Source organism: Cloeon dipterum, chromosome 3, assembly GCF_949628265.1.
Source record: "Cloeon dipterum chromosome 3, ieCloDipt1.1, whole genome shotgun sequence".
In the NCBI taxonomy this organism is placed as follows: domain Eukaryota; kingdom Metazoa; phylum Arthropoda; class Insecta; order Ephemeroptera; family Baetidae; genus Cloeon; species Cloeon dipterum.
In genome coordinates, this window is record NC_088788.1 from 35,209,490 (window position 1) to 35,224,425 (window position 14,936).

At 37.7% G+C, this 14,936-nt stretch overlaps 1 protein-coding gene across 1 annotated transcript; it reads right to left on the bottom strand.

Annotated features, from left to right (window-relative positions):
* Positions 1 to 4,289: 4,289 nt before the first annotated feature.
* LOC135940363 (cuticle protein 1) lies at positions 4,290 to 5,155 on the bottom strand. Its single transcript, XM_065485209.1, has 2 exons — positions 4,998 to 5,155; positions 4,290 to 4,836 (listed from the first exon to the last, which is right to left on the bottom strand). Exons 1-2 carry the CDS (start codon positions 5,010 to 5,012, stop codon positions 4,492 to 4,494), a joined length of 360 nt encoding a protein of 119 aa, XP_065341281.1. The 5' UTR covers positions 5,013 to 5,155; the 3' UTR covers positions 4,290 to 4,491.
* Between the last annotated feature and the right edge of the window lie 9,781 nt (positions 5,156 to 14,936).

The following is a 14,936-nucleotide window of genomic DNA, read 5'->3' on the forward strand; positions in this document are numbered from 1 at the left end:
GGAGAGAACTTAAAATTCGAGTGCTCGTAACAGCTGCAAATTATTTGGGAAATTCTTTTTTTTTTTGTCAAATTTGGACTGCCTGAACTGTACCTTTTCATTTAACTCTGAATGCAACGACCCCTTTCAAGAACAACAAAATTAAACATAAATCATTCTGTCATTTCCACTGAAAAATTTAACTCAATTAAATAAAGCATTTTAGATCAATAAAATGAAACCTTAAAATTATTTTCAATTTCCGTATACCATGTGATGCACGTTTTTGAGGGGTTATAAGAGGTCAAGTCTTCTTTGCTCTCGTTGGACTGAATATTATATAGAAAAGGGATGAGCCACAAGTGCCTGTTTCGACTGGGAAAGACCTTGGGATCGCCGCACGCCGCCGCGTCAATTTATTCCTCTTGCTCTCGCAGTCAGACTTACACTTTTATTGTGTTTGAATCTTTTGTATTCCACCTGCAGCGGCGTAATGTATCGCATGCACTTTTGCTGCATCCTACTAAGCACGTAAACGGCGCGCACACGCGGACTAATTTAATTCCGCGGAACACGAGAGAGCGGTAAATATTTGCGATTTATTTCGCCCTCGAGACAGGCTGCTGGTAAACAGATTTAAATTTTCCAGCACGCCCTACAAAAGCGAATTCTCGGAAATTTTTATGAAGAGAAAGAAGCATCCAGGTCGTTTGCGAAACATGCTAACCAAGACAAGATAGCTACTGTACCCCATATTTAACTCTGACTGACAGGAATGATTGCAATAAAAATTTCATAGACTCTTTGGAAGCGTTTGCTAGAAAATTATGCCTGACGTTGAATTGTTCAGAAAGGTCGAGAGCACATCAAATGAAAAATACGACTTCTGGCACCTTCATCGTTTTGTCGAATAATTTACCAGCAAAGTTACTGGATTATAAAATCTTAAAAAATCATTTCCCATGATTTGGAGCAATTTAGTGGCATTTCCTACGTTATCTTAAGAGTCTGTGCGTTTATAAATTGCAAAGAAAAATTTATTGAATGATTATATAGTTGTTGGGATCTTCATTTTCATTTTAAATCAAAATTATTGAAAGCTTACAAGTAAGATTTATTGAACCAACTATAATCACAACTTTCGGTTTTTGTTAACATTGTCGCCGCCAAATCTCGGGATTGAGCCAATGGGTTTTGGGGGTGATCTGATCGCCTTCCAACCCCAATTCGCATTTTTTCGCTTTTTTCTGCTATATTTATGTTTAACCTTTTCACTCTCTAAAAGGATAGAAGGTGGTAGTTTTGGGGTAGATTTTTATTATGATAAGATATTAGTGGTCAGTGAATATGATTGCAGAAAGTGCAAAGTGACGCGATTTTTATCGTATTTCAATGCATGGGGTGGAAGGGGGATGATGGATTATCACCCTTCAAACCCTTTGGATATCTAGGGGAGGTCGAGACGAGTCGAACGGTGTGCTTTTCTTGAAATTTTGACGGTTACAACCAAAGATTTAGTGGTGGCAATATTGGCGAAAATACAACTTTCGATTTTTGCTAATATTAACATCACTAAATCTCGAGTTCTAACAGTCAGAATTGCAAAAAAATCACCCTAAAACTCCTTTGAATACCTAGGGAAGGTCAATACGAGTTGAACGATGTGCAGTTTTTGCAATTCTGACGGTTAGAATCCGAGATTTGGGATGACAAAATTGGAAAAAATGGAACAATTTCTTTCAAATAGAGTCAATTTCTACACAACAGGCTTATTATTTATTTTTAAAGAGAATTCTTTGGAAAAATTGTATGCCAAACTGAACAAAAAAGATGGTTTTAGTCACTTTTAGACAATTTTGGCAGACTTTCACGGTTTTAGACAATCTAAATAACATTCCTACCTAGAAACAAAAATCAGCAATTAATTATATTATGCGTGCACATGATAAATACGCGTCATTTATTTCCTTGAATAAACTAGAGAGTTGCTAAACCCTTTCGGAGATCCAAAATTTATCATAAAGCCTATAAATAAAACATTTAAAAAATAAAACTATGTTGCTTCGACGCAACGATTGAAGTTATGAGAAAAATTAAAGAAATTTTAATTATTTATATGTGCTTTTGGAGATGAATGTCTGTAAGTAAAGTGTGCATCGACCCTTGAAGTCTGTTATAATTAGATTAACTTCCAAACTCCTTTTTATTATAAATTAGATTCACATAATTCGAAAAGTTCATGCTATCAATTCTCCGTAATAGAGATATTTTATTAATTAAAATGAAGCAGATTTAAACGATATGACTGTGGAAAGTGGCAATTTCGAAGTTTATAAATTACACAGATCCTTCAAGCAGGATTTATTTAGTTGAATAGCACCGCGGGGCCGGTGGATTGTATTCTTATCATTCATATTCTTTTGGCAAGCCATATTGCCCACAATCCATCACGCCAATTAGAAAATGCTAAATTGAGGCCACATGTTGTGTGGAATTTGAAAGGGCATGATTGACGCAGTTGAGCTATGCTTTTTCTCAAAACTCGCTTCCAATTAGGCGGACTGACAAGAAGTAGCGGCTGGCGAGTATGCAACCAGAGCAGCTTGCCAGCCTCGCCGGTTGCGTGAACAGCAGCATTAATTGGCCGACTGACCACACGCCAATGAGGCATAAAATTGTGTCAGTAATGGCCATTATCAAGGCACACGAGGAATTTCGTTTGAGCAGGCTCTGCTCTTTAATCATCTAGAGCAGGCATACTTCATGAATTGTTTTCCTTGAATGATTTTTTTGGAAAAGGGCAATATCCGCCATTTCAAAGCTAATAACCAAGTCCAAATATGAATTGGAAAAACGAATTGCCTCCTACCCGCTAAGACTTAATAATAAAATGCTTTTATAATTTCATGGTTAACCGGCTCTTTAAGGCCTCTGAAATTGACTTCTGGTATGGCCAACCGAAACTGGAGCCTTTTTTGCTTACAGACGCATGTCCACGAGACACATTCGTTACGGTTTTCATTTTTTTATTTGTAAAGAACTGGCTTATACAGATCAATAAGTAAATTTCTATCTTTTTCTCACAAGGAAACTCCTATAGGATTTGACTCTTTAGTTTTTGATCGTGTACAAGTTAAAATATCACCAAATGAAAATTCGGTGGAGTTTGCAAATTTTAGAAATCTGAAGGGATGGGATTTAACATAGGATATTAATCAAAATCCAATTGTGATGCCAGTATGCCAGTTTTCATTCAATTAGTGATGATTTTTTTATAACTAGACTTTGCTAGGATATGACAAATCGATTAATGGGTCATGTTTAACTTTCAGGAAAATTCCCAGGATTTTAGACTTTTGCCGAGATATTGGCTAATGGCTCAGGAACGGTTCGAAATATGTTTTTTTTTTAGCTTACTGCTAGATCAAGCAACTCCTTTTTTTTGTCACTCAGTAACATATTCTATAAAAAATGCGTTTTTATTAACAAAATGTTTAAAACACCTAGATGACGACGCAAGACAATTTGCTAACTGTTTGTTACTGTGTAAAATATAGGAAATTTTATCAGTTTTCAGAGTACATTTAGTTCTGTACTCTTCGATTAACCATTTTTATAACTTGCAATGCCCGGATCTAGCCTTTGTAGGAAATATTTTAATCAAATACGACGCACCAAACGATTTGTCTCATTAAACAGTGTCTTCAAACCAAAATTGAGACATTTAATCAAGTTAATCTGGAACTTTATAGCCATATTCTCTTAAAATCTGCAAAAAAATCAAATAAAATCGTTGAACATTTTCCGCGGTTGTATTGCAATTTCGCCAAAAAACTTACATATCAAAATTTAATAGTTTCCTCGTAGGCCCTGGTAAATTCTAGTTTTTATCTCAAGTTCCCATAGCTACACGCGGATTGGACAGTTTAATTTTTTTGCTTAGTTTTCTATGAAATATTTATTGTTTGTTTAGGTATAAGAAACAATATTAAAAATTAAAAATGATCGGGATTAAATTAAACTCCCAAAAATTATTTGATAAGATCTCAAACATACTGTCGTCAGAGGAAATTGTTTCAGGCTCCACTTCAAAAGAAAAAAATCCTAAACAGATCGAAAACATTAAAAGATATAATTACTAAAAATATGCGGTCACTAAGTTTGTTTTGTTTTTAAACCAAATATTTGCTTTTTAAATTCTCCTATAGTAGGTTTAGCTTCAGCTAGTGTAGTATGGAGTTTTTGCGATTTTAATCCATAATTTTTAGTTCAATTTGTGGGGAAAATAGTAAGAAGAGATAAAGTCCAAGTTTCAATTTTGTACTGTACAGAATTGCACTGATTTTATTGGCAAAATTTTAAAATATTTGAGATGCGGTGTTATGCGCACAAAACGCGCTTGCGCGGAGCTATGCCCCTCGCACACCCCCTCCTCGGGAGGGGATGGTTGAGGGAGCAAAATCTCCGCGTCAGATCACAAGAACAGGTCAACATGAGCCATGGTTGTCTCGCTTAGTGGCAGTAGGGGTAGTTGGGGCAGGCGGCGGGGTGGACTCCAGCGGGGTACTGGCGGGCCACGGGGGCGGCGGGGGCGGCATAGTATCCGCGAGCCTGGTGCAGAGCGACGACGGTGTTGTCGCAGTAGGGGTAGTTAGGGCAGGTAGCGGGGTGGACTCCGGCAGGGTACTCGCGGGCAACGGGGGCCACGGGGGCGGCGTAGTAGCCACGAGCCTGGTGCAGGGCGACGACGGTGTTGTCGCAGTAGGGGTAGTTGGGGCAAGAAGCGGGGCTCACTCCGGCGGGGTATTTGTCGGCCTGGGCAACGACAGCGGCAACAGCCACGCAGGCGAGGACAACCTGAAATAATTTAAAGATTGCGATTGATTATTTGCGGCATTGACAGAGAGTGATGCAATATGGAGTTGCGGACTGAATAGCGAAACTTGTTTGTAAATAAAGCAAGTGACACCGTTAAGGAGAGAGACTCGACGTGAATTCGAAATCAGGAGAGTACATACCACTTTGGCGAACATGTTGATGTGTGTGTTTTGAGATACGCGTTTGAAGTGCGATGCTTTCAGGGTGGCGACGGCCGCTTATATAGGAGCCTCGGGGTGGGGACTGCCCAAGGTCCGCGCCTGGCCGGCCCTCCCTCCCTGCCTGCCTCCTTCCCTACCTGCCGCCCATTTGCGCAAAAGAGCCGAGACCGCGAGAGAATTATGCATGAAAACGCACTCGCTCGGAACAACAACTTTTTTTTCAATTTCTCACTTTTCTTCCCCGGCCGCAGCAGCCGTGGGATTAATTGATTGTAAAATCGGCCGTGTTTCTCATTAGCTAGTGCACCACTTAGTTCGCCAGCCATACGACAAACAATCAACATTGTAGAAATGATGGAACAATTCGAGCGCGACGCCCAGCGCATTCCTCGGCAGGAAACACACATACGCTTTTATTTTATTTTTTTCTCACTTTTCACAAAGGACGAATGCTTCCGTTTCTCTTTTTTACTCGCGTGCGCGCGTTCACGTATTCAATTATTTATATCTTGTGTCGCCAGAGACACCTCTACCATTGAGTTAAACTGATTGAAATGAACCATATAAATTTATTTGCATTAATACACGAGTTATGCAAATCCAGTGCAATATTAATTCTCACTGGAAGCTGTATGGTTTTCTCAGTCGGTAGCACAGGTGGAAGTTGTGTTATATCGTTATTCATTTTAAACATTTATTTTATTGCTAACCAAGATAAGAAAACTTGAGTCATATGTCAACTCTCGATCAAGCTGCGTTTTTATTACTGAAAACATTATTTAACGGAAGAAACTTTTTATTTGGTTCTTCCTTTTTGTAATTAATAATTAAACAGTAAAAAATGGCCCATCATTCAGCTTTTCCTAAATTTTCTCTAAAGTAAAAAGGTCTCAAAATTTACAGCCGCAAACTGCTATCAAAATATATGTAAAACAGGGAATTTAACTACACTAAAAAAATACAGTTGATTTTTCAGTTTCAGTTTATTTTAACCAATATTTTACAAGGGCGACTCATTAAAATACGTCAAGCTTATCCTAAATATTCAAACTAGAGACTAATTACAGCTATATAGTACAAAGTCACTGGAAAAGAACTCCGCCATGTCGTAAAACTGGTAGATGGTACACAATTCTTTTGACAGCTTTTAGAAATTCTTGGTCTTTTTCTATTAATTTGATTTTGACGGGCAAGACATTGAATATCATCAGGATCACAATAGCTGGGTTCTGGGCTGACCTATATTATGCTCTATTGTTTTAATTAGAATAATGGCAGCTATTGTTTCCTAAAAATTATCTTTATTGTGCTGAAGCCGGCTACTGCTTCATTTTTCTTGATAACAAGTAATTCACATTTTGAAATTGCTTTAAACAATTGAGGTACTTCCAGGCTTGTAAATTTCATTCAATTCAATGATTTAATAAACGAAATATGCGTGCAACGATTTTTTTTAAATTTTAACTGCTTCTCTCAAAGTCATTTTCTTGCTGTAAACTTTTGAATGTGATAGTTTTCGGTATCTTGTCAACTGTTCGCACGTGAGGTTAAATATTCTTCCTTTTGCTCTTTGACCAACAAAACCCACGTCCGCTCATCTTTGGCGAGTGTGCGGTCAGGCTGCTGCCAAGTTCCACCGGGTATTCGGTGGCAGAGCGGACGTGGTTTTTTTTGGTCAGAGAGCAAAAGGAAGACTGCGGATGTTGCTCCTCTGCCAAGCGTTTAACTTGATTAGGACATCTTAGGGCTGCCAACCGCCGATTTTCGAGTTTGGTTCGGTTTTTTGAAAATTTAACACGGGAAGGGATCTCCCGTTTTTGGTCCTAAATTTTAACATGGGTTTATAGAAGATCTCCGGTTTATAGCTTTTTGGTTGTCTTGCACCCCTATAGGCTGGCCGCGTAGAGGGGCACAGGTGGCCCAAGACGCCCCAAAACGTAGGCTTAGCTGACAATGAGCAAGGAAAAAACAACAGAGACGGCACAAGACGAGCAACAACATGCTTCAGGAGGTTTAAAGAACGCTAGGCAGAGGAGCAACATCGGCAGCATAATAGTCGGTGTTATTTTAAATTTCATTAGTGAATGTTTTGTTGCAGGACGGGTGAGTTGTGACTTCCAGAATTCGTCGGTTTTTCTCTTTTTAATTGTGCTGATTCAGATTCTGTGGCATGGATTTTATTTTGCAGGTTACACAAAAAATTCAAATAGAATAGAGCCAAATTGTTTTTCCCTCATAGGTAAATGTAGACATTTTTCCTTTGATCTTTTTCGAATTTTGGACGGTATGCGGGATTATTATAGGAGTACAATTTTTAAATGATCAACAATTACCATTTTAAGTTGGTCCTCAAGGTGAAACACGAACACGCCCAACATTTTATCGGAGATCAGGTTTCGCGCATAATGATGCACTTTTTAGCATTTCAGATCAAGTTTTAAATCAAAAGGTTGTAAATTAAACAGCGTTAAGATCAATTAGGCAATTATTCAAATCAGTTGGCGCGACAAATTGATCGACTGGCAGATATTTCGCGTCGTTGACTTAACTCACGCACGCAACAAAGAATGTCGCCGCGGGCGATCTCGCGTGCAATGTGTGCGAATCGAAAGTCCATTAATTAATATCTGCTTTCAATCGCCCCCGCACAAGAGCGGAATGCGGCCGTTTTTGCAAGTATGTAAGGTTTGTTTGTTTATTGCGTTAATCCACTTCTTATATGCTGCTACATCAGGCGGAAAAAGAAACGGACGCGCGCGCGGGCTGCAAAAAGAGCCAGCTGATTTATTCTTTTACTGTAGCGGAATAAATCAATCCGGCCGAGTAAAACGGATTACATTTATATGCATATTGTGTGCATTCACGGCATTTTATTAACTTGTCTTGTCTCCTTTTGAGCACGCACAACTTTCGCATTTATTTTCTACTCTATATATAAACTCATGCTGGACATTGTGTATGTTCAGTATAGCTCCAAGTGAGTCAGACTCTAAGACTTTAATATTTCCATGTTTTAGATCAAGTAAAATTAGGTTAAATAAGTCTAAATTTGGAATGGTTTCTGGCCTTAATGTTGTGTTATAAAAATAAAAGGTACAAAATATGGTGATATTTGGGGTTTTAAGAAATGTTTGCACGCCCAAATCTCAGCTTCTAACTGTTGGATTTTCAAAAACTAAACACCGTTAGACTTTTCTTGATCTCCCTTAGATAGCCAAAGTGGTCTTAGAATGTTAACCCTTGAACCCCCTTTTTGCACCACAAAAAACGTTAAATTTTAATTTTTTTTTGTTCTTTGCGCCTCCCTGCTTAACGGTATTTAGTATTTATTACCCTGAAACCCCTTCAGTTTATCATGGGACGTGAAGACGAGTCTAGCGGTATGCAGTTTTCGTAAATGAAACCCTTGGAACCAGAAATATAGTTGACACACGGTTTTTTACTACGACGGCCTCGGAACTAAAAAGATGTTTTTCCCCAAATCTCATCTTCTAATCATCAGATTTACAAAAACTGAACACCGTTCGACTCGTCACAGCCACCCCTAGATAGCTGAAGAGTTCAAATGGTGCCAGCCCCATTTCAACCCTATAAACAAAGGAAAAATACAGAAAATTAGTTACATAATTGAGCTGGAAAAGAGTAAATTCTAGTTACAGCCAATCTTTGGTAGGTGTCTTTTCAATTTTGTATTCCATGGGTACAAAGAGGGTTGATTGTTCAGATTGAACTTGAGCTATTTTTAACTATTTATACATGCTCAATTAATCGCAATGTAGAGCCTAATGCATCAAAAATTGCTTCTGACCTGCAAATAGTGCATTTTTTCTATTTTTAATACAATTCATAATTTAGCCAGAAAAAACTGGACAAAAATGAACGAAATAAACAGTCTACCTTGGGCAAAAGACACCACAATGCGGTAAACCACTTAAGACGGCTCAAATTCTGTCTCATGCTAATTTGATGGTCCCGCCAAGACAATTTTACGCACAGGAAAAATATTGAATCGTTGCCTAATGCAAGAAATTTCAGGATTGCATGAGTTTATGAAACAAGAACGTGATTATCATTCTGGATTTGCAACATACACTTGCTTTTAATAGTGCGTGTATACGCGCTGCATCATTACATTTATGTATTGATTTAAGCAATTTAATGATCAAAAGTGGCAACTGCACCTATAAAGTAGCCTGTGATTTACGGTCGAGAAAACGAAGCCAACCGATAACTATATAACGCACCCGAGCCGCGCAATGCAACTTGTTGCCGTTTGCGAAGCGTATTTGTCAATTAATAGAGCATTTGCGTAAAACTAATTAGAAATTTCTCGCGCTCTCGATGTCGCGCGATCGGCGATAGCGGCACGCATTTTATTTTCCTTCAGATGATAGGCGTGAGCATCTTTTGCAATAGCCTTTTGGCCGTCTGCCAGTGAGCCGAATCTCAAGGCGTCATCGCAGGAAGGCTGCTCGAAATAATAATAATACATTTACTGCCTTTGCGGGAATTCAAGTCACTCCTGCTTGGGCTAATCGGCGGCTTAATTTCCAGATCAATCAGATAATGGTGGCATTTATTATAATATCGTCTTCTTTCTTCGATCAGGGGAGATAATCCTGTGTTTTATGCTCTGCTGCAGCTGCAATAATGGCTACACGCTCCATGGAACCCACCATATTCTTGAATTACCACCGTCCATTCATCAAAAAGAGCGTTCAACTCGATTGCTTTGGTAACAAGTCATTAATTGTAATCAAACACTCGTATATTCGAAAACCATTTTCATATCTGGTGTCACTGCTTTTAATTCTTATATTGAAATGTTCAGCAGACCTTCATCAGAGTTCTCGATCTAATTAGATCCCTTTCTAAATAAAATACGCATTTATTCTTCTCACAATTAATCCCTTGATTTTAATTGCTTCTGGACTGTATAGAGATTCGAGGGAAAAAAGCGGTCCCACCAAAAAGGGAACAAGAAACCTCCAGATTTGCGGCAGACTGAAGGAAACGTTTGCGTCTGTTCGCATGCGGTTGACAATGAAAAGCGATCAAGAGCGAATTTGGCCGGCAGCCCTTTCGGACCTTGGGCTCTCAGCGTCAGGTTGGCTTGCTCGCTTGCGTCGGCGACTCCTCTCACGCCTAATCTCCTACATCTGATGCTTTTTCAATGCGTGCAAATAATAACATTTTAACCAGCCGGCTCGCCTCTATCTCCGCCTCTCCGCATCAACAATGCGAATAAAGAACAACCTGTTTGGCCTGGTATGTGGTGTATGTGCAAGGGAACTCGAGCTCATTGCTTTTCTTTCTTCCCATACTTGAGATTGCAATACACGCCCACACGTATAATTTAATTTGCACTGATCCCTTTTATGGATACGGCAGTGAGTAATTAATGGCCTTTTTAATGAAACTCGATGCGAATGTTCCTGAAACTTTTATAAACTCCGGTATTGTTTATGAGAGAAATATAAATAAATAAATAGAACAAAATTTCCTCGCTGTTTTAGATAAAGTAACTCTCGTAATAAGACAGTTTTCAAATATTTTCGACCTGAAAAAGATGACCATTCAGGAATAATTTTAGGTGAGATCGCAAACATTTTTCATGGATTTATTTTTGTTCTTTCGCTTGTAAAATTCAAAAGATCAATTCTACACAGGTTTTGAGACGTTTGAAATTGTAACTGTAACCAAATTTTCCTTTGAGTTTAGGTCGGATGTAGAAAAAAGTGTGTGGTTGCCCTGTTTTTTTACGTTTATTCGAAAAAAGTGTGCATATACTGCGAAAAGAGTGGCTGTACTTTTTGTTCAAGTTAAGATATCAACCTGAAATGTTCAGCTCCCGCAATGACGTTTAAAATCTGAAACAACAAAAAAGTTGTTACGTCAAACATCAAGTTCTTTGTTTGACCTTTTTTCGGAATTTATATTTTCCAGGATGAAAGACCCTCTCCTTCAAACTACTTGTGCACGATTAAGGATCGTATGTTAGTCCATTTTAAGCCAGGTTAAACCTTCAGAATTAAACTCTGACGTGACCCTGAGAGTCAAAATTCCGGAATCATTAAATATATGCGCGCTATAAGTGTCACTTATTAGTTATTAGGTTTCTGACCCTGAGAAACTCAATTTCAGTGGCACATAATGAGCATATTTTTTACTGTTAGAGAAGTTAAATTTAAATTCTAGAAATATTAAATGCTATAAAAAATATTTGAAATTTCTCATCTTCAAAACAAATTAATTCTCTAAAATTATTTGCTTTAACGTGTGAAATATAGGAACTACTTACTGAAATGCAAAGAACAACTTAACTGTAACCCTAGCTTAGAAGATAAGGAGTCACTTTTTTAATTTCCAACTTAAAAGTCGAAAATTTTCAAGTTTTGGAGGCATAAAATAAGAAAATTCTTGTTAGTTGACTATAATATGGACAGAAAACCCCCCCATAAAACTCATTCCAGGAAGGAGTTTTGGTATTAATTTTATTCAGGAGGTCAGAAAAGCCAGATTTCAAGATTTAAATATTGTTCTTGTTCAGGAAATTATCATTCAGAACTGATTTCAATTTAAAAGAGAGTCAATCAAGGCGCAGACGGTGAAAAAATCAATTTGGCGCGCAACGAAAATGGCAAAAGAGGCTATTGTGTCTTGGTCAACGAGTGGCAAAAAACGGTGGCTGCCAATACGTCTGCATAATAGGCCGCTTAATGGCTTTCGCATCGGGCGGCGCTCGGGGCAAAAAGGTTCCAAGGATGCGTTGTTTGTTCCTTCCGCGTGCCCGGCCGAAATCGAGAATAGAGGCGCAAACACGCAGCTCAATGGAATGAAATATCCGATTCTCGGATCTGCGCTCAATTCTCAATTATCGGGTTTCGCAACCTTGGCTGCTGACGAGCACCAGAGCGAGGAATATTATTGACGCGCGCGAGAGACACAAAAACGAGACGGAAGAGAAAACACGCTCGTTCGCACGCTTTTTCATCCCAAAATTTGGCAACGCCAGTTTCTCCTCACAATCTTGTCGCAAGATTCCGATGTGCATCGCACCGCATATATTTATCGAGCAGCAAATTGAACAGGCCCGGCATTCAGAAAAACGTCAGGGTCGCTATTGAGATATTTATTTGACACTTTAGGGCGTCTTTATGTCTCAATTTGCACGTTGCTCCATTAAACGCCGAGATGAATAAAAGTGAAGCAGTGTAATAAAAGTACACGCAGCTGGTTCTAAAAAAAACTGTCCCTGAGCTCTATAGTATTTAGATCAGGACCCTTCGTCCACGCTGCAACCCCTCAATAAAGAAAAATGACTTATTTTTCTTCTACATTAACAAATCAAACCTTTAAATGGAAGTATAATTATGTCTCCTATCAAAAATGAATTGCCTAAATGGTTTCAAAAAATAACCAAATACCTCCAAATTTTCACTTCCAACAGTATCAAATCCACTTCCAGAAAACGGTTCCATTTTCGCTTGCATCAAAATTTTTCGTTCCCATTGAAAACAGCGATTTTTTCTGCTTGGAATTATTTCTAAAATTTATTTCCTTGAAGAAAAAAGATAAAAATATATGGATCAACTTGACCTGAATATTTTTTTTGAATTTAAATTAATTAATCTACTAATAAATTTTTAATAAAGCTAAAATAGACTTTACTTTCCTAGTATGGTATGTTAGGTAAACGAAAAGGTGGATTATGTAAATTTATTTACAAGTGTTTTTGCGCTTAGAAATGTATACACTCAAAAGTTTAATAACTATATAGTGAATAAAAATTTCCTGCTTCTGACATTGCGGCATGAATTTTGTTTTGGGACTGAACCATATGGGACTGAACCAGTCGGGTGTCCTGAACAAGATCAAATTTTTGATGATTTTTTATTCCCACAATTTCGTTTTAGAATAACACGCAGTGTAATTTACATTGAATGATTTATGTAAAACTCGTTTATGTGTGAAAATCCTTGCTTCACACCTTTCCTACTTTACTGAAACAATTATCCCACTCTTTCAACTGTCATTAAAGTAAAGCCGCGTAGAGCTTTACAGACCAACCATCAAGAACATTTTGCATTGTTGACTTTAGCAAGTAGTTCCGTGAGTTTATTCTTTGTGAAGTGCAGCAATAGTTTTTCTATCATATGCAGGACCAAGGGACAGTTAAAATTCAGATTATGCCAATTTTCTCGAAAAATTAATTGCATCATTCGCTTGATTTTGATTCCTCTCATCGCAATCTATCCAATGCTGTGCGAATTACGTGTATAATTCCCTAAATTTTGAAATAAATCGTGGTTTTACAGTAGGGAGACAGTGCTAGATTTTTAGATAGTAATTCAAGAGAAGGTATATAAATTCACAAATTATCTATAAAGAATTTTGCTTACAATGTATATTGCGATTTTGAAATTTGTTATTAAATATAGCCTTTGAAATCAATAAATATGAAATTATAATTGATTTTGTGACAGCAGCCACTACATATTTGTGATCCTGCGTCGGCATTTCACAAGAAGAAAAAGCCGTTTGACTTGACAAGAAGACGTCAAGCTAACCTCTCCGCCGCATGGTGCGAAATCGTAACGCAGCAGTACACAAATCAACGCTAAAATGCGTAAAGTAAAATGAAAAAGACACGTCATAATTTGCCTGCCGACGACTCGCCGCAGAATAATTACACGGTGCGCATGCCAATTATTCGGCTAATTGAGCCTTGCACGCGGTCTGTCCGCTTCTGCTTTTAAGAGCTAATTTATGGTAGCCGCGCATAACAGGTGTCAAAACAAAAATTCCCCTTGCCCTCTTGATTGATTGACTTTTTATCGGTATTTCTGATTTGATGGACACATTACGTTGTTAGCATCTATGGTTTAATTTGCTTATTCGGAGACGTAGAAAGAAACATTAACTTTGCCTCTCTTGGGAGAACGGTTTCTTTCTTTTTGTCTAAGGTCGCGCGCGCGCTTTCAAGTGCCATTAATTGTCGCTGGCTTGCTATAATTATGATTGCTTGTTTTTTTCCGGTTGAAAGACTCAATAAAATGGCTGTCAATATCAATAGAAGAGCCCGAAGGCAAATCACAACCGCAAATCTATAATTTATATATAAGTAGCTTTGTTGCTTATATTTGTTTTTCCAATGCGTGTTTAAACGTTCAATTGACATTGAAAAACTTAAGTTAACAAAGTTAAAATTTGAAAAAATAAAAATTGCAATTTAATAAGATTTAATGTTGGATTTAAAAAAAATATACATACGTGGAAATAGCTGCTAGTAATTTTACAGCTCTGGAAGCGTAGTTTTAAATCCGCATTTTAAAAACAGATACACTCCCTTGTCACTGGCTCGTCAGGGGAGGTTGAGACGAGTCTAACGGTGTCCAGTTTTTAAAATTCTAATGGTTAGAACCTGAGATTTGAAGTCGTCAAGATTTGAAAAACACGAAAAAGTAAAAAATCGTGTTTTTTCGAGTTTTGAAGTGGGAATTTTCGAGAACAAAAGAGAGCACCTCTCTGAAATTTTCACAAAAGTGCATTTGAACAACTTTAAAGCACATTTTCAAAATTCGAAGATTATTTAGAAACTAAAATTAACATGATTGACCTTTGAGATTGATCTAGAACATCAATTTTAATGTTAATTCGATTGGGCTCGGCGAGAGGAATAGAAAGCTTGCCTCATTTTTGAAATTGCACCACGTGGAGATGAAATACTGAGGTTTAAATATTTTCCAAAATTGTGTCCCGCAAAAATGATGCAAAATTTACAAGACTCTAAAGACTGATTTTAGTGCAGATTTATTTTTTAAGTCTTATTTATCCCTTTTTTTAGCAAAAATTACTTTTGATGTATTAAAACTGATTCTGTACTTGTTCCGCTAATTTGAAGCCATTATATCATCA